At 38.2% G+C, this 19,762-nt stretch overlaps 1 protein-coding gene across 1 annotated transcript in view; it reads left to right on the top strand.

Moving 5' to 3' along the window:
• Window positions 1-377: 377 nt before the first annotated feature.
• The window catches only part of ACYP2 (acylphosphatase 2), a 42,009-nt gene continuing 22,624 nt past the window's right edge, over window positions 378-19,762 (top strand). Inside the window, exons 1-3 of the mRNA XM_075749937.1 lie at window positions 378-662; window positions 1,272-1,288; window positions 3,186-3,295. Coding sequence (XP_075606052.1) covers window positions 593-662; window positions 1,272-1,288; window positions 3,186-3,295 — 197 coding nt within the window. The 5' untranslated portion in view covers window positions 378-592. The remainder of the gene's footprint in view (window positions 663-1,271; window positions 1,289-3,185; window positions 3,296-19,762) is intronic.

The following is a 19,762-nucleotide window of genomic DNA, read 5'->3' as shown; positions in this document are numbered from 1 at the left end:
AGTTCAGCTACATGTGGCAAACATGTTTTTGTTTCAATGATTCTTGTAAAGCCCTCAAGAAGGCTAATGCTGGTTACCTGTCACGGGATGCTTCAGGTGGGAAACCTGGTTGCATGTATACATCTACTGTGCCAGCCCTGAAACAGGAGGCAGTCTCGTTCAGACCTTCGTTCTCTCAACCTGTTTCTAACCTTAACTAGAAGAGGGAATAACTAACTCCTTCAGGAGGGCTGAGTACCTCACGACGCGCCGTTGGCTGCAGCTGCCGCAGGGCGCTTGTTGAGGTGGTGAAGGGCCGCGCCTCCCCTCAGAACTGCGAGGCCGCCTCCCTCACGGAGGGAGAGGTGTTTCCCGAGCGGCGGTCTCTCCCGCCACCAGCCCGGGCTCGGTCTGGGGTGCCGTGTCGTGCCCCACCCTCTCCCCGGTTCCCGGAGCGCCCCTGCCTGAGGCGGCCGCTTACGCGGGAAGCTTGAGCCTCGCGCGCTCCCGTCCGGACGCCGCTCGCCGGGAGGACGCGGCGGCCCCGTTCGGCCGCGGCCCGGAGAGCAACGCGCGACGCGACAGCGGCTCTTCCTTCATCGGTGCCGCTGCCATGTCTGCCCTGGCGAAAGCCTCCGGCGCGCTCAAGTCGGTGGATTACGAAGTGTTTGGCCGAGTGCAAGGTAAAGATGGGCGGGGGGCTGAGGGGCGGCGGGCCGCGCATGCGTGCGGGGCCGAGTGAGGCGGGCGGGCGCTGAGGCGGCGGCGTGTGGGGGAGCGGGAGGGGCTGCTGTCGCCTGGTCCTTAGCGGAAAGGTGGGGGGGGAAATAAAAGGTTGTAAATGTGCCTCCATGGTACGGCCCGCCCGGTTCCCTGGAGAGCACAGGCTGTGCTGTCAAAAGCACTTTGTTACCAGCGTTTGTGCTCGTGTCTTCTGTCAGTGCGGCTATGTGGGAAAGCGTCCCGTGTCGTCCCTCCCCCCCCGCGGTGGCAGCAAAACTTGAATGAAAATTAAGTCCAAGACAATTCCCATACTGCAGAATTCTCACTAGAGGGACCTACGTGTGCTGTGTTAATGAAAATAATCGTTTACTGAAAGGAAAGCTCAAGGCCAGCTTGTGTCCAAATTCTGCAGAGTTTGCCCAATGTTAAAATTTCCTAACTGCTCTCTGAAACTTCTGTCAGAAAAGACCGCAGATAGCTTGGATGCAGTTTACTGTAACTTTATATTAAGTGAAATTCCTAGAAGTGGTATTTCAAATTATTTTAATGTCTTTTTCTTTCTTTTCTAGGTGTTTGTTTCAGGATGGTAAGGCAATGTCTGATTTACCAGTTCTACTTTACAGTATAGTATTTCCAGTGCTAAAAATATGGCAGCAGGTCTGTAGAGTATAAATATATCCAGCTGCTGGTTTGAGTTCTAAGTCAGATGGTTAAGTATTGCAAGAGGATTTAAAAGAAAAAATGTTTTATATTATTGTTATATTAAAATGGATTTTTTAAAAGCTTGCTAATGTGTTGCTTGTTTGTATAGTATCTAAAGATTGTATTTGGATTACTTGTGATGAAATGGCCACGGGGTATTATAACATGTTAACCTTTAGAAAGGTTAAATCTGAAGATCTTGATACTAGCTTCTCAAACAATGTCTTCCAGTTTAGTGTTTTTAATGGCAATTATAGCACCAGTATTTAAAAAAAGCTTATTGCATTTCCTTATACTGTGTGCTACAAACATGCAGTCTGTGGCTCATATCCTGGCCAAACATCTCCACCAGCTCTGAACATGCAGCAGGTAGTTTTGCATTTCACAGATGCCCAAGAAGCAAGAGGACATGTTTCAAATAAGAACAATTTTTTGTGTGAGAATAGTGGGCCATGCTTAATATTAGACTTACGTTTTTATGCATAGTTTATATGTATTGTGAAATAGTGCAAAATTGAAGTAGAGGATTATGATATAGTATGTCTTGAATTTTTAGTTATTCTGTCAAGTGGAAAGTGTATGCCCACACAATGTGATGGGCAGATGCAAGTTTGCTCTGTCTTGCTTTGAGCTGAGCTCTAAAATGTTTGGCTATTTCTCAACAAAATGTATTGAAAACTGTCAGATCTTATTGTAAGTCATCAGTCTGCTGATGTTCTGTAATACAAGATAAAAACATGGGCCATGTAGTCTTGTACCTCTTTATCAAATGTGCAAGAAGCAAAAGAAAGGAGATACCTTTAATGTAAATAAACTTGCTATTAATGAAGTACTGTGTATTGGCTAATAATGTTTTTATTATCCTACATGGAACAAAAATATAATGGATTCCTGCAAAACAGGCTTTCTGTTCCCTACTGTTTCAGTGTTTAGAGACAAATTATTAAAACCATGTATATATTTCATATGTATGTGAAAGACAAAATGAGAAAGTTTAAAAAAACCCTCAAAGTTACTTGGAAGGTCCTGATTTCATCACAAGAAGTAAACAGGTGGGAGACCATAATTTGTTGTGATATTGAAAAAATATTAGAAAACAAGTATAATTAGATTATCACCTTTGTTGCTATTTGTTAGTAGTAATGCAGCAGTTGGGGGTAGAATTTAAAGGGTCAAAGTCAGGTGGAAAGGATTTAAGATGAAACCAGAGAAAAGGAACTATGAAGTTTGTACATGTAGCAAATTTAATGGGTTCAGACACTGTTGAAAAGGCAGATGAGCAGTGATAGGAGCTATAGAAAGAAATAATAGTAGGTACAAGGGAGTCAAATGGGATTTGTAGTCCTTTGTGATCAAAACTGTGCTAAAAGTTCCTGAAATAAGGGGAGCAAGTCTTCAGCCTCCCGGGGGGGGGGAGGAGAACCTCACACCATCAGAAGGTTTCTATGCATGTACATATAATAAAGATGACTTTTATGAGCAGTGTAATATCTTGGTGGGAGCCATCTTATGTATACTTTTTTGAGGAAAAGTATTAAAAGCTGCAAAAATGGAAGTGGGAATTAACTTGTGCATTTATGTATGTCAAACCTCATTCTTGTTCAAAAGTTGGCTGTTTCTGCTGCAACTTCAGAGCTGACAGGAATATCTTAATGCCTGAGTATGAGCATCATCCATAGATTTTTAAGTTAGGCCTTAAAAAGGAAAGTAGGGTTTTAGGTGGTGTACATGTGGTTTATGTGCTGATGCTGATTGTCCTCTTTTATTGTTTTTCAAATCAGTACACAGAAGAGGAAGCTAGGAAATTAGGAGTGGTTGGCTGGGTTAAAAATACCAGTCAAGGAACTGTAACAGGCCAAGTTCAGGGCCCAGAAGATAAAGTAAATGCAATGTAAGTATTTCTGTATTTTTTTAGTCTTACTGAAGTCATTTACAGAAGCATTTTTAATAGTGACAAGTAGATTCATATGTCAGTAATGTAACAGTATTTTCAATCATCAGTTTTAGTTCTGAGGAGATGCATTCTTTTTTAAGCTGTAAAAAAGTCTTTAAGCTTTAAAAATAATGTGTAGCATCACCCAGTTTTAATTTTTAGTGTCACAGTTTATCAGTGTATTTCACTAACATAACCTTTTCTTGTGAAAGGAAGGAAAAAGCCTTTATTCCTATACATGAGCACAGATCTAGTTTTTAATTCTTCAGAACTTCTGTTAAGAAACAGATTGAAGAACTTCTTGAAATGCTTGTTCAGCCTGTACTTGAAGTAAACTGGGTTTAAATATGATTTTTTTCCCTGATTTTTAAAAAAAATAATACATAAATACACATTTCAACAAAGGCCTGTAGTCTCTACCATCTGGAAGTAAGTTTTGAAATATTTTGGTGTCTTAAAAGAATGAGTAATGATTTTCTTTATTAAATTGCCAATTTCCAAAAGCTTAAAGATATCCCTCTGAGGAAATGATGCCTGGAAGAACACAAAGCCCAATTCATTGCTTCCAACTATCATTTTTTGCAAGTGTATATAGGGAGATTGTTGGGAGTTTTTAAAAATTGTTCAATGGTTTGTTCTCTCAACAAAGAATTGAGTGATGGTAAAACTTTCCCTTGTAAGCTGTATTATGGATGGACAATTACTGGTGCAAGTTCTGCCAGCACTTTCCGACACAGGAATTGCTTCAAAACTGAGCTTGGGTAAAGTGGAGTTGGGGTTTTGTAGAGAAAATAGTGTTGCACTTTCTGGTAAAGAGACTTCATGTATCTAATGTGACAGAAGTATTTGTATTAATTATTTTCTTTGGTCTTGAGCTTAACATTAGGTTGCTTACCCTGGGCTGAAACACATTTACAAAGCCAAGGAAGCATCAGTTCTTTGTTTCCTAAGTCAAGTTTATACTTACTTTCTGGAAGACCTTTGTTAATAGCCTGATCTGAATATTTTGTTGATTTAGTATCTTGGTGCCATCTCTACTTAATTTAGAACACCAAAAATGAAATGTGAGGAATTAGGATTTGGTTTCTACTTGTTAGAGTACTTTTTCATTTAAACATTTTTAGTGAGCTGATTTATTCTTATTAAGCAGATTTAAGTGAAAGCACAGCTTAGATACTAATACTTTTTGTATTTGCATGAACTAGGATTGCCGCAGAACGCATTGGTTTGGTCCATCCATTTCCCTTTCCTGTTATCTGTGTTGATGGTATTTAAAGTAAACCTTGCTTACCACAACACCCAAAGGTTTGAGTGTAATAGAGGATCTTGCATTAGAGCTGCAAAATTAGACTTAAGACTAGGCTTGTTCTCAAAGATGTGGTGACATGCAGACTATTCCAAAAGGAAAGAAAAGGTTTTATTTTTCATTGTTATAATTTTAAGTAGGGTCAGCAAGCTGGATTGCAACAAAAAATGTTGAAGCTTTTGATGTACACTGTGTTTGATATTCAGAGCAAATAAAAAGTTGTTTTGAGTTCTGCTTCTTCATTTCATGCTGGAAATCAATGTTTTCATCTGATGTGGGAATCATGTTGCAATGCTGAAGTTGAAGTATGATTTTGGAGTGTGCATTGAGATACGGGTTATTAAACTAGAGATCCTAGAGTAGAATGCTGAAGGAGAAACAGTTCACTTTTTCTTATTCCCTGGGTAGGATATGATAAATGAAAAAGGTGGTGAGTTTATTTTTGGCGTTAAATTGGTGAACTTGCACATGAAAAGGAAGCTATTGTATATGAACAGGTACTTTGAAAGGCCCTTATTTCTCTCTGCTAGTACATGTTAATAGAAGATCAAAATAGGTCTGAGTTTTTTTTGAAGTTTTTTCCAGGGCTTACAGCATTTTTTGTAATGCTCAGTCATGCTTTGTAGGAATTCATAATCCTGTGTTCTAGATTCAGGGGTTATTTAAAATGATATATTAAATAAAAACAAAATGAGGCTTGCTTCTGCTATGGCAAATTAATATAAACCAGTAATCCTAAACATATATTTGTATTCAACCTGTGATAAATAATTAGGAGGAAATTCTGGCACCAGCTTAGCATGTAAGCTATGGTTTGTATTTGCTAGATATTCAAACTTGAGACTGTATGTGTATGATGCTTCTTAAAAATTTTGAGATCTTGTACACTGAAAGAAATGGAAAACTTTTCAGAGAAATACAGTATATAAATCCATATTATAAGATATTTCAAGAAAGGTTCCTGATGAGTGCTATTTCAAATACTGGAACAAGTGTTACCTTGTAGAAATCTTTCAAGAATAGTTTGTGCAGTGTCTTTTGGATAGATATTTTCACACTTGCATAAGTTTCCAAATTAAAGTTTAGGCACAATATAGCCTGATTTTCAGAAGTGCTGCACTTGGACTTTTAAGATGATGTTTAATGGTAATAAAATGATTTGTCAGTTTTACTGCTTCTGGCTTGTTAATGTTAGTATTTTTTAGGGGGAGGTGTAAGCGATGTTTTGGTCTGTCATAAACTATTTATCTTTTCATGATGCTACATAGAATCAAGAACCTAAACAAAAAAGAGAGTAGGGATGCCATTAGAAGGTACAGCTCTAGAACAGGTAAATAGGAAAAGCAATATGGGAGGAAGACAAAGAGGGATAGGGGTTTGAGAGGAGAATAGATTGGGAAAGTAAAAAAAGGGGGAAAACACCATGAGGCAATTCAATGCTACCAGAAGCATGGAGGGGATAACAAAGCATGGCTTTGTTCTGGAGCAGTAATGCGGCAGACCTCTAACCCAACGGTTTTCCAGCAGCAGTCCTTTGCTCTTGATTTTCTGACCCTTTTTATTCTGTTTTGTATCACTACTTGTATTGTGAGGCACAGCTATGAAGCATCCAGTACAGGCTCAAGAAACAATGCCTTTATAAGATTATTTTTTTTATGCAGGCTGTGGGGTAAAATCTGGGAGGAATTATGAGGACAGTCTTGGTGATCTATTTGAAGCATTGTTGTAATGCATGCATGGACTTTAGATGAAGAGTGACCAGATCAGTATAAAGTGGAGAAAAGATTTAAAGCAGGAGAGTTGGAGGTATGACTATCCACCCTTATTTAAAGCTCTCTAGTGAAGCGAGAGCATGTTAGAGAAGATGTATTTTGCAAATCAGTTGGCCAGGTAACTGATGATCTTTGGAGAGACATGGGTAGTCAGATATGACTTCACTGCCTTAGAACTTGAAGGATTAGGTGTGGGAAGGCATCCAGAGACTGTGTATCTCCTGCTGTGGATGCAGCACAGAAGAGTGTTTGCTAATGCAGGCCGTGGGTTTGGTTTCTTCTCATGCTGCCAGGGAAAAGAACTGGGCTCTTTTACTGGAGCCTGGTGTAGTTTCTTAAGCAGTGTGCTGAAGCCTGGATTTTGTCCTGAAATGTGGAAGTAATTGTTTCCCTACAGACCTAGAAAAGATTAATTACTGTGAAAGCTGACAAGCAAAATAGTTTGCTCTGGAGCATGTAACAACTTAGCAGAGGCATTGTAACTCTTGCAGAAATAAGTGGAAGATGGTAGGTAAGTATGAAGGATTGGGGCCTGAAAAAGCGTTGCATGTGCAAGAAGTTTCATTCCTTATTGGACTGTTCACTTGGTGTTGAACATGGGTATAAATCTTTATTGAAGTGGTGCTGGGAGGCTGACTTTTTACATGCTGAAAACTGGCAAAATTTACTGACTTCCCTGGGCCTGGGATTTCAGTGTGAATTTCACTGACGTGCGAGAAGCTTAAGGTATGAATGAGCAGTTTTTTATTTTAGATATTTTCATTTCAAGATTTGTCTTCAGTTTGTTTTTTATAAAGTTATTCTCAAAGATCAGGTGACTTTTTACAATGCATTTTGAAGCCAATTTTTTATTTTATTTGGCGATTTTGCAGACCATTTTAGAGGGTATTTTTAAGTCTTGAAAACCTTTTAGCTGTAAGCTTGCTTTAATATCCCTTGCTTTTTAACCTCTAGGTGGAGCTGTTTGTTCTGTAGATACTTTCAACTGTACATGCTTCATTTGAAGTGAATCTATTTTTAGACTGTTATGGTAGAATCCATCTTTTTCTTCACTACCTTTTTCCCTACTGTATTTTATAGTCCTCTTCTCTTTGCTGCTACTACTTCAGATAGGTAACACCCATTATCCTTAGATACTAAAAGCTCATTTTCAGTCTTTTACCTGTCTGTAAGCTGAAGAATACTGCAGTCACAAGAAAAGCAGAGTTGCAGCATTTCTAAAACATAATGCCATAAGCTTTTATAGTAGACTGAAGGCGTTTTTGCCAGCCTGGATATTGTTAAATGGGGTGGAGGAGGTAGTCCTTCAGCTTCTTTTTTCAGGAAGACTTATAGTACAGGGTGTTTTGTTATAGTATCTTGTGATTTTTTTTCCCATTTTATTCATCTGAATAAGGTTAGAGCCTTCATAACCATTGTGGTGGTTGCCATAGCAACTGGCATTGACTGGCTAGAAATCACTTTCCTATGAGAATTTTTTGACCTTTGAATGATGGCATACTACTTATCTTCCTTTTTTAATGGATACTAAGACTCTTGTAATGTAGATTGCCAAGTTCAGAATTTATTCCAAAAATCAAAAATTTCAAATCAGGCTGACACTTTGAAATGTAAAATCTTAGTATGTTTTTTAGATACAAGTAGTATATATGGCATAGTGTTTGTAGGAAGGCATGGTATTAAATATAGACTGCTTGTCTTGGAAATGTTTTTAACTAGTAAATTAATGTGAATTTGAATGTTTAATTTTAATATCAATGTCAGTTAAGAAGAATTAATGTTAAATAAATGACACAAGACTTTAAAATTACTGAAGTGTATATCTGTGTAGATAAATCTAGGTTTTCTACAGCATGAAAGGGGAGAAGGGAACTCTGTATTATTTAACACTGTAGCTGTCATTGTTTTGTTAGTCAGGTGTATCCAAGATTCCCATCTGTACAACTGGCATTGAATAAATACCTTTTTCCTCCATATAATTTTCAATTTTTTGCAGAGAATAGCCCTGATGGCATGAAATGTAACTAAATGCTAGTGAAAAATCCAAACCCTTCATATTTAGACTATGACTATGTTCCTTGAGAAAAATTCTAGATCTTAATACCCAGTTTATGTTGAGATACAGAATAAAATCTATTCATTTTATATTTTGACATTTTTCTTTATTTTTGAAGGGATCTATTTTAAATTTTTCAGCTCAATCTAAATGTTAAGAGAAGAATAACACTTCTACCATTATGCCTAGGTTCATGTGCAAAGAAATGGATCTGCAGAGAACATTTGTACAGACAGGGAAGTGGTTTAGGTTTTTAGGTAGATTTGAGACATCTGTGATATACCCAGAAGCCTCCTATTGAAAAGATGACAAAGGCAGTTGAGTGAAGAGTTCAGAGAGGTTGGAAATATTGATGAATTAGGGTGACAATATGGAAATCAACTTGGGTTTGGCAACAGTTGATCTGTAAAATAATGTGATTGCAGACTGGGGATCAGTAGATTCAAGAAGTGGTGAGTAACATCAGACTAGCAGAAAAGGTACAAAGCTTCCAGAGGTACTTTTATGTCTAGGAGGCAGAAGGGGAGCATGATACAGTAACCGAAGGTGTGCTGTAATAGAAAAAAACATTATGGGAGATTGATCTTGGACATAGAAGGAAAATTCTGAGATGCGTTAGTGTGGGAGGAGAGAATGTCAGAATGAGCTAATTGCAGTGGAAATGAAATGCCAAGGAGGAGGGTTGAAACCAAGTTTATGGTCAAACATGGTAGAGAGGATTTGGCAGGAAATAGATCACTAAACCATCTTAATACATGTATTTCTAAAATTAAGTAGGCTGTGAGAAACTCTTACCACTATCCAAAGATGAATGCACTTCTCAAAATAGGCTCTAAATTCATAGGTATATACTTCCAGGGTTGTATTTAAGGTTGTAAAAATGTATTACTGAAATGATTTAATTGCTGGCGATGTTTAATGAACAAACTGACTGAAATTCCATTGTATCTTTTCTGATCGAGGAAAGGTTAGGCCAAGGTGAATGTTAGCATCCCACATGTCTAAAAGCATACAGACACAAAATTGCAACTACTAGATTTGAGGTTGATCATGTGAAGAACACTGGTCATTATATGCTTCTGTGTTACAGAAAACATAAAATTGTGAGGACTTTTTGCCATGCTAATTTTCTATAAAAATATATTTGCTCTGATGCAGAGCACTTAATGTTTGCTGTGTGTCTTGTCAATGAGGCAGCTAGGTACCATAATAGTATGGCTGAAATATTTCCTGGATGTGCTGTTCTTGGGAAGCTGACAGTGATATATTTTGAAGGCAGGAGGAGAGTGAAATTAAACCCACATTCTTTAAGCTTTCTTTCTTACTTTGCTAAAATGTGAAATTGTGAAAATGTTAGAATGTTTTCTCACTTACTGTAATGAAGTACAGTTTCTACATTTATCACTACTGAAGGTGATTTATAGTATTTCAGTATCTCAAAAGCAGTCAGATGACAAGAAAAATGATGGAGGTTTTATAGTTCAGTTTGGGTCCAAGTATAACAAGCTTGATTTTCTTGGTTTGCTCTTATTTTTTTAAAGGGAAAACAAAGGTAAACTGGAAAATTAAATTCTGTTAAACTATAATCTTTGTGGCTAGTATAACGGTAAATGTGACCATCTTTCTTCATACCAGATGTTGGGGGTATTCATTTCTTATTTATGATTATTTGATTATTGTTTGAAATTGACAGGCTAAATTGTAAACTAAAGGTTTGAGCTTCATTTACAGGCTCAGAGCCTTGGGCCTGTAAATGAAAAGTACTAAATGTTATCGATGATGGTCTGGAAAGAATGGAATTAGACCTTGTTGTTTGGGGCTTTAGCACTTCAGATAAATGAAGAACTAATTGCAGTTTATTGTAGCAACTGTACTCTGCTTGCAAAGACAAGGGATGGGTCAGGTAAGTCAGAAAATGTAGTTTTACCAGTTTCTGAGAATAAAACCGATAAGATATTAATGATACTTAGTTGAAAGAGAAAGCTATGTGCTACCACACAGAACTGGAGGCCTAGCAGCTTACCCTTGTTCTGCCCTGGCCATTTTACAGCAGTGCCTACTGCCCTCTAGTGAAGTCCCCTCGTGTTGGTCACTTAGGGGCATAGCCAAAGGCAGTTGTGCCCCTGCGGACCAGGGGTGGTTGAAGGAAGGGAGGGGTAGCTCTCCACTGAAGGTCACACAGCCCACCAGTGACAGAGCCAGGAATAGAAGCGGACTCCTGGCACAGGTCCTGTCCTTTAGACTCTGCTGGATTGTCACTGTTCTTTAGTTTGAAATGCTGTAAACCACTAAAGCTTTTAACCGTGGTTATGTCTTTCTGGATATGGAATAGTGCAAAAAGAATGTTTTCTACACCCCCGTTTCTTCTGCAGGAATATAGATAGCTGTCTTGTATGACCTTGTAGATTTTTTAATCTAGTAAATTTTTACAGTTGCTGTGAATTTGCAGTAGCTCAGTGGAATTGGAATTCTTTATGAAGTGTTTGCTTTCATTTCTGATCACTGAAATGTTCATAGTAATACATTTTGATAAAAATAGTTTAACAAATTCTACTAGATGTAGGCTTGTAATACAGTTAATTAGGATTCACTAAATACTGTCTTAGAGCTTAATCCTCATGTTTTCTTCACCTTTTGAGTATCAGATTTTTTGAAGGAGTGCAGGTGAAGCAGTTTAGTCACTTTTGAGAATAAAACAAGTTCCTGTTGAAGCTCAATGTTCTCATTGACACTTAAGGTTACTAAGGGCATTGTTTAATTCTCACAGCTATTATTCTAAAATATATGTTATAGTTTAGTCTCATACCATAAACAGAAGTCTATTGAGGTATTTTAATTTGGGGGAGGGGGCCACCTCTCAGCAGCTTCTGGTATTTGATGCTGGAATTGATTCAGTGAAGAACCTTTCTTCCTTCCAGCTCCCTCTGAAGCTGCCAGAAATGTCCATTTGCTTTAGGAGCCATGTGACTCCTTTTCTTCATTAAAATGTTAAGGTGTTCCATACTTTGCATCTTTGTAGATAAAGGAAAAAAAGTTGCTGCAGGCCTTTCGCATGTACCTGGTCTCCTTATTACTGGTGAGAATATTAAGATTTGTTTAAATTTTAAATACAGAGAAGACACAAAGCTGCTTTCCTTTTATGTTTATAGTGGATGTTATTCCTGCATTTAAACAGGACTGAATTTCTGGACTTGTGCCTCTGGAATAAGAAGTGTTAGTGTATATTGTATATCTTGGAAAACTTAGTATGTGATCTTGAGTAAGGTGCTTAACTTCATTTTTACTATGTCACTCCTTCTGGTGGCTTGCCTCTTTGGAAATGATGGTTCCACAGGGATGTTGCATTAATGCTTCAAAGTTCTTTACCAAAGTTAATATGCGAAGTCCTAATTTGCTGCAGAATTCCAGGCTTTAATTTCCTTAGCTGATGACTATCTGATAACATTCAATTCTCAAATCTGTTGCAGTTGAAAGCAAGTAGGATTGCAAATGGACTTACTGTCTGAACACTCAGTTGAGGTGTTTTCTTGTGTAATTAGAAGTGATATGCCTTTCATCCACACTGAAAAAAAATCAAGAAACTTATTTTGACTTTAATCTTAGTTAAACCGCAGTAACTATTCTAAAGCAACTCTGCAGGATTGCTTGAGCTTTCTGGGAGACTGTTTTCAAAATGCAAATGCTAGTAAGATGTGTGATTTCTGCTGGAAGCTTTATTCATTTGAGCATTTTAAGCATTTATACATTCTTTAGAGCTGATATTACTGGGACAATGTATAATGCTTTGATATTTTCAAAGTGAAAATATTCTCTTATTACTGATACAGTAGGGTGTGGAATAGTTCAATGCCATTGTTCTGGCTTTTTCTGCTGAAGAAAGTATTCTAGATGTCTAGTGTTCCATCACAACATTTACAGAAACGCTAATGAGTAGAAATTCAAACTAGTATTTTTAAGAGGTTTTTGTACCCCAGCTTATCAAGGGGAATAACTGTTTGCACACAGTTAAGAATAGATCTTTGCCAACAAATTGGTAATTATCAATAAAAGCATGTACTTGAAAAGTGTAGGTTTCCTTGAAACCTCTTAGGGATGCTATATTTGACAAACCTGCCTGAGTTTTTGCAATATGAAATAAAATTAGTGCTTGAGTGATCTAAGGTTCTAAATGTTTGTCCTGTCAAACATGGCTTACTCTGTCAAGATTGCTGGGACCATGTCTGTGTTGCCTTCTGAAAGCACAGTCTTCCTTTGCCCCTGTTTCAACAACAGCCAAAAGCTGTGGGACTGTTTGTACAGCAGTGAACCTAAGCTGCTGTACTTTGCTTCTCAGCAGGGTTTTCCAGCTTGAGCTTAGTGTTTCACGAGTGATACTGTGTAGTTTCCAGTCATCTTAGCACATGGCAGTGCTTGCTCATGCTTGCCTATATCAAATTGCATAAACATAATGGGAAGGAAATTGAGAAACTGGTTACAGCTTCCTATGTAGAAAAGACTCAGGTGCTGGTGAGACTGAATTTATTCATGTGCATGGATTACACATGTGCAATTGTATATAAACATCAGTGAGTTTATATACAGGCATCTTGCCCACAGCTTGCATGTGATGTTTCAAACACGTTTTGAAAATAAAAAAAACTACTAATGTGGTTCTTAAAGGACAACTTCAGAAATGTAACTTTTCATTTTGCTTTTTTATTCAAACGCATTTTCTTTGACCTCAAATTCTGAAGTGTGTTTTCTAGTGAAATTGGGGCATTTAAAAATGTTGTTTTAAACTGCATTGCATAAGGCTAATGTTTCAACAGATTAGGCACAAAGATTAGGGTGCTTTTGACTTTTTTCAGTGTTGTCCAGAAAGCCATGCCAAGAGTATGATAAATTCTGGTATGAAAATGTTTGGTTTCATGTAAATTCTGGTGTTTCTCCATGGGTAGGTACTAACTGATGTTACTGTGAACCAAGAAATAGCCAGGGATATCTACACTGTAGCTGATAACCATAGTGGGTCTTTGCCTCCTGAAAAGTGCAAGGCATAAGAATTAACAATGAAAGGGTAACTAACACTGTATAAACTTACAATTTGATAAGGGTGGCCACTTGAATTCTAACCTACAGAAGCTTACTGAGAAGGAAAAGAATTCAGCTAGCTGGTCTAAAAATGGAGATCAAATGTGCAGAGCAATGTTAAAAGATCATTACTGAATTTGTAAAGCTAAGCATTCAAAAGTCAGGATAGACCAGAAGTGAGTTGTACTATAGTACACTGTCTGTTTTGTTCTCTGATCTTCCCACTTGATGGCTGAAGGGGTTTGTTTTCCTTGTGTGAGCTGATTATATTTGAAGATTAATAGCCCAGTAAGTAGGGAACAAGCCTGTTAAGATAGACAAGTGGTCATAAGAGGGATGAAGGCTGTTATTCTGGGTCTAGAGATTTGTGTTTATAATCCATGAGAGAAAGAAACATTAAACTAATATTAAGATTGCATAATGTAAGGATGAAAAGACCTTTATAAGAATGCTGCTGCCCCCAAAACAAGTGTTATGAACAAAGCAAACAGATTCAGGATTGAGCTAGTAGTAGCCCTTGCTTCTGGTGAAAAATTGGGAGGGAATATTATTCAGATCTATTATGTCATATGTTTAGTACCAGATGTGAGAGCTCTTCCATAGGAATGCAAAGATTTTGTAGTCGGAATGGATGGCATACAAAGGAGGGGGCAGATAGTTAAACATGAATCCTGTGTCAAGTGGGTAGATTTCATTTAGTTCTGAATTCACTGGTGTAATTACGCACATATCCTGTGAATCTTGCTATTATTGATCTTGCATTCTGGTGGTGAAAATGCTGACTTGGAAAAACTTCATCTCTTTAGGATTGAAGCATTTAATTAGCTAGGTGAATTAGACTTCAAGCAAAATCTTTATTATACCACACTGCACTGGTAGCCAGAAAGGAAGAGGAAGTTATTTATTGTTCTATGGAGAAAGAACTCTGAAGCCTTTTTATCTTGCTGATACCTGTTTGTCCTATTCTACAAATTACTGTAGTACTGATGTGATTCATGGGCAAGCTGTGTGTGGTTTATTTACCATATTTTTGTAGAAGATGAGTATGTTTCACACTTATGTATTTGAGATAGGCCCTTTGCTAACAGGAGGAAAAAAATCAAAATTGTTTCTGATGCTGCTCTTTTCTCTGCCACTATTAGTGTGTTGCAGCAGTAGAAAAAATATATTGCTGGGTCACTTCATTACATAATATATAACTCAATTTTACTTTGTTTTTTCCAACTCTTCCCTCCACTCCCTTTTCTTATACTCCAGGGAAATATAGTGTTTATTTGCTTAATGTGGTGCCCTGAAACTTTTCCCTTGAACTATGCTGGATGTTACCAACTATCCTGCAGAGTTAAGGTTACTTGTATCTTTGTCTTTCTGTTTTATGTGGCCCCTCTGAAGGGGATATTGAAGTCTCTGTACAGAGAATCACTTATATAAACTTGGAGAAGACACTGGGTTTGATCTGATGTCCTTTTGCTCTTGAGTTGATTTACTATATTCACTCTGTTACAGGATTAGAAGCTTTCTTTTCAAAGCTGGTATTCTTCATGATGTTTTTTCTGTAGTTGGAGTGAAACAGCTGACTGTTTTAATCTATAATGAATACTCTGCTTGTGTACCTTAGATGATTTCCACTGGTGTTCAGACTTGTGCTCCTATGTTGTGATGCTGTGGGCTGTTCCTGCTTGTTTCCCTGCTGCTAAAAGAACAAAGAAAATCAGTCTGGAAAGTATTCAGAATTTAATGAAAGAAAAGCAGGCTTTAAAATGGGCAGCTGATATTGTTTGGAAAAATTCCTTGAACTCCCAAATGACCACTCTGATAGGACAAATAGTTTTCCTTCCCTTTTTTGACTCTAAGCAGTAGAATTTTAATATTTACTAGAAAACAAACCATCTGCAGCAACAAACCCAATCTATTCCAAGTTGCAAATCTCCTAGCAATCACTTAATGATATTTCAGTCATCATATTTTTGCTTGAGAACAGGTTTGGTCTACCATGTAGGAACTCACTTGAAATCCTGTTATGCTGTACAAATGCTAATCCTGAGCCTCTGGCCTTGTTCATTGTATAATGCCATTCCTTGAAACTAGATTTCAAGGTCAGTACTAGGAAAGCTTTTTTTGGGCAGCATGGATGTACCCCACTGGTCCTGAGCAAGTCTGCATAGCAGAACTATCAGGGCCATAAGCTTCTGAAAGCTCAGGCTTCTCAGCAGTCTCGTAGGCAAACTGGCAGTGCATTCTGATGAAAACCACTTTGTTGGAGTGCAAATTCAGTTCCTTTTGAAGATCAATCTGTTCAAACTCTTAGATCTGCTGTCTGCTTTCCAGTGAACCACACCTGCAACCTATCTGTTGGGAGTATGTACACAAAACTTTCTGTGCTCCTGCAATTTACTTTTGCATGTGGCACACTGTACTTGGCTGGGAAACTGTACTTGAGGATTACTACTCAGCTTCAGTGATAGGAAAATGTATTTTGCTGTTCCCTGCTGTTCATCACAAACATCACTCATGTCTACTTGTGTTTAAAAAAATTTATAGCTAGGATGTGGTCTGCTTTGCAAGAGTTCTGGCAAACAGGGCTCCCATGATGCCTTGTAAGTGACTGCTGTCCATTCGGCTGCTTTTCCAGACCTTTTTGTTAGAGCATGAATTGCTATATTATATCATCCTGCTGCCCTCACGAGTGCTCGGCAGTAATCCCTGCAATGTGTTGTGTGAGACCTGCTAGGGAGAGCAAAGCTGATTGAATGCTGGCTGTCCTAGTGATGAACCCTGCTAACATGGTTGTATTGGTGTTTTCAACTTTCCTCTAACTGCTATATCCTCTCAGTCAGGGGGGAAAAGTGCCAAATATTAGCATAAGTGAAATGAGATACATCTCTGCTTGATTTGAAGATTACTTGGTATGTTAAGTGTGCCAAGGATGTTAGGATAGATCCCCTGAAGATCAAGATCTAATGGATTTCTGCATTGGCCAATTCACGCAATGCATCAGCTCTTTTGTATGAAGTTCAGCTGTTAGGACCTACTGTTACCCAGCCTAGGGGATGTGTGTGATGCTATTTATTGCAATGAGTGACCTCATAAATACATTAGTAGCAGTATAGTGCAACTTCAAAAACCAGATAGAGTTCATATTTACTTTTTGCTATTGTAATGGATCTGAAATTGGTAGCTGTGAAGGTACTACGTGTATTTGGAATGAGGCTGGGGCAAATTTTGGTAAACAGTTGTCTTGTTAAATTCCCAGCCCAAATATGAATTAAAACTGGAAACAATTCTGTTGAGTAGCTATGTAGGGATTTTTCCCATGCTGTGCATGGAGGACCTGGGCTGTAGAGCAGCATCAGAACAGTCTCATACAGCAAATCTGTGGTGAAGTTGAGGGGGAGGTGTGGGACTATTGATATCCTGTTCTATGCTAACCATTAGAACAAAGTTTCTCCCATTAAGTTGTTGGGGTTCTGTGCATTGGTTAGCTAATATCAATAAAGCACTGAAGAATAACACCTTGCTCTAAATTTCAGGGTATAGTATGCTTTTATGTACTTTCCAGTAACTGCATTTGGACTTTTGAACCATATCATTGCATTATTGTATCAGCTGATTTCTCTGGGCCAGCTGGAGCAGTCAGTTTCTGCTAGGTTCAGAAGAAATCATATCTTTAATATCAAAATCCCCCAGATGTTAAACAGTACAAAGAAAAATTCATAGACTGTAGTCAGTCAGGACCCCATTCTGCTTTATTAACATATGGTATAAGAGATTCTTACTACCAAAGAACAGATAGTAAAATTAAGCAATAAAGCCAAAGAATAAGAAAGTATCAGTTTACGAATAGAAACCTGTAGCACAGAGATGAACTGATTGAGCCAGTTGCATAGGAATTTAGTTGCAGACTCTGAATTCAAGCTGTTTCCTGACTCCTAGTCCAGTCCTTCACCACTCTATTCTCTTTGCCCTTCTGATCCTCTGTAGTTGAAAACAAAACTGTTCAACTTTGGTTTTTATAGCTATTAATAAGAAAACAAATGCCTTTTGTAGTTACTGCACAATGAAAGTGAAGTGATTGTTATGTATGCCAGCTGGCAATTATTGCTAAATGCTAGCATTAATAATAATTAATTGGATAATTACATAGAAATTTTCTTTCTGGCTCATGTCCATATGGATAGTATAGGCAGAAAATTCTGAGCTGTGGCAGTGTGGAGTGGAACGTATGAGCAATTAATTGTTTCAGTGAGTACTTGTAAATAAAGTCAGCTCAGCAGGCATTCGGGAAATCTCTTTATGAAATGTGATGCTGTCCTCATTATCTTTTTACAGGGTTTTGGTGTGGGACCAGAACAGCAGGCAGGATTTGTCTGCTATGCTGTTTGAGTACATACAGCAGATTTCTCAGGACTTGCAGACCCATAGACAAACACTTAAAAACCAGACCCTGTAGTCTTTTATTAAAACTGTATGTTATTCTCATCTTCTGAAAGCTGTTCTTTTGCCTGAGTTTAGTCACAATTATTCAGTGCATTTAGACTGACAGAAATCTATTCAACTTAGTGTCTGGTTTACTAGTTTAGCTGGTATTAAGAGATGTTCCTGTTATTCCCAACCAGAAACACCTAGAAGGCTGACAACCTAAATATAGAGCCACATGCATTCTGAGAAATGCTAAATATTTTGCTTGACTGTTTGTAGTGATCTAATAGTCTTAAACCATCTCAAGTTTTGTAGTCAGGCATGTAAGGTATGCCTGCTAGAGACAAATGGAAGTTCCAAAGTATGGGGCACATATGGGACCTGGGCATGAAGCAGCGTGTTGATGGGAGAGGTGCCAGTGTTTGCCTTGCCTAGTGAGTTAAAATGTCATGCTCCTGTGTGGGATTGATGTGGGAGGGGATGCTGGAGCTTGTGGGACAGTGCTGTGACCTGTGCAGGGATCACTGTAGAATCCTTCCCACTGGAGACCTGCCTGGTGCCTTTACCCTGACAGCGGTGCCCCTGAGGAAGCCATGCTGTGCTATTGGCTCTTCTCTTCCTCACTAGGCTTTAACTGTCATCCCAAATGAAGGTAAAAAATGAAATTAATGGCTTTGATTGGAGTCTTACATGGCAACTTGTCTTCTCCCAAGGGCATCATGTCACTGGGAATGTGACTTCCTGTAGAAAGGCACAAGAGGTCTGTGTTACCATGTGGTTTGAAAATAGAACTTACTAAAAGGCTCTAAATGCTTTTCCAGCTAATGTGGCTATCAAAAGTCACGACATTAATCTTGAAATGGATAGCTTCTGTATGAATATGGAGCCCAAGTGTCTTTAGCAGGACTCTGTTGGTGCAAGGGTTGGTCTGTGCATATCTCCCTGACTGCATCATGGCACTTGTTATGAGAAACATTTACTTTGTTTCATTGCCTGTTGAAAATCACAGTATGTGTTTTAAGATACCAGGGACTTGACAGAAATAGCGTATTTTCTTATTTTTTGCCAGGTGATATGTGCTGTCTAACCCACTATTTTTTTAGTGAAGAAAAGAAACAGAAATGCCAGAGCACCGAGGGCAGTAAATACGTAGTTCCTCTGGTTAATGTGAGTCACTGCTCCAGGGTAGCAAAATGTTTGTTTGCAGTGGTGGTTTCCCTGGTAGGTGGTTGCTTATTGTTGCCATTGTTAGAAAAAACCTCAAAGGACAAAGTGGGAAAGGACAGAGAATTTATAGTAGTTTCAATAATGCATTGATGTCAGTAAGGTTTATCTGGTATGTAGCAAGTGTTAATTTTAAACAGCTGTCTTTAGGTAGAAATAAGTTGTCTGATCTACACCTCCTAAAATACAATCCAGAATTGTCATGTTCAGCCACTGTGATTGGTAACCCTTTCCTCCTCTCAGAATGCCTCCCTGCTCTTAAAGTGGATCAGCAGTGTGACACACCAGTGGCTTTTGGAATTAAGCTCAAGGTCATAGCTAAATACAGGAGTACAACACGGAAGGGCTGTGCTATGTGTTCCCCCCAGTCTGCTGTAAGCAAGCATAATGCATACTCTGTATTGTTATTAGACAGTCATCATGGCCTTTACAGTGAACATAGCATTTTTAAAAAGTTGCTATCTATTGCAGAAAACAAAATTCTAGTCCATGGCAGTGTAACATAAACCTCTTACCTTGTTTAAAGCAAGCATTTATGTTTAATTAGTATATAAGAAAAATGTATCATATTACATTGT

The sequence above is a fragment of the Balearica regulorum genome, chromosome 3 (genome assembly GCF_011004875.1).
Source record: "Balearica regulorum gibbericeps isolate bBalReg1 chromosome 3, bBalReg1.pri, whole genome shotgun sequence".
Classification (NCBI taxonomy): domain Eukaryota; kingdom Metazoa; phylum Chordata; class Aves; order Gruiformes; family Gruidae; genus Balearica; species Balearica regulorum.
Note: the sequence above shows the minus strand (reverse complement) of the source record. Positions and strands in the feature narration are given on the sequence as shown.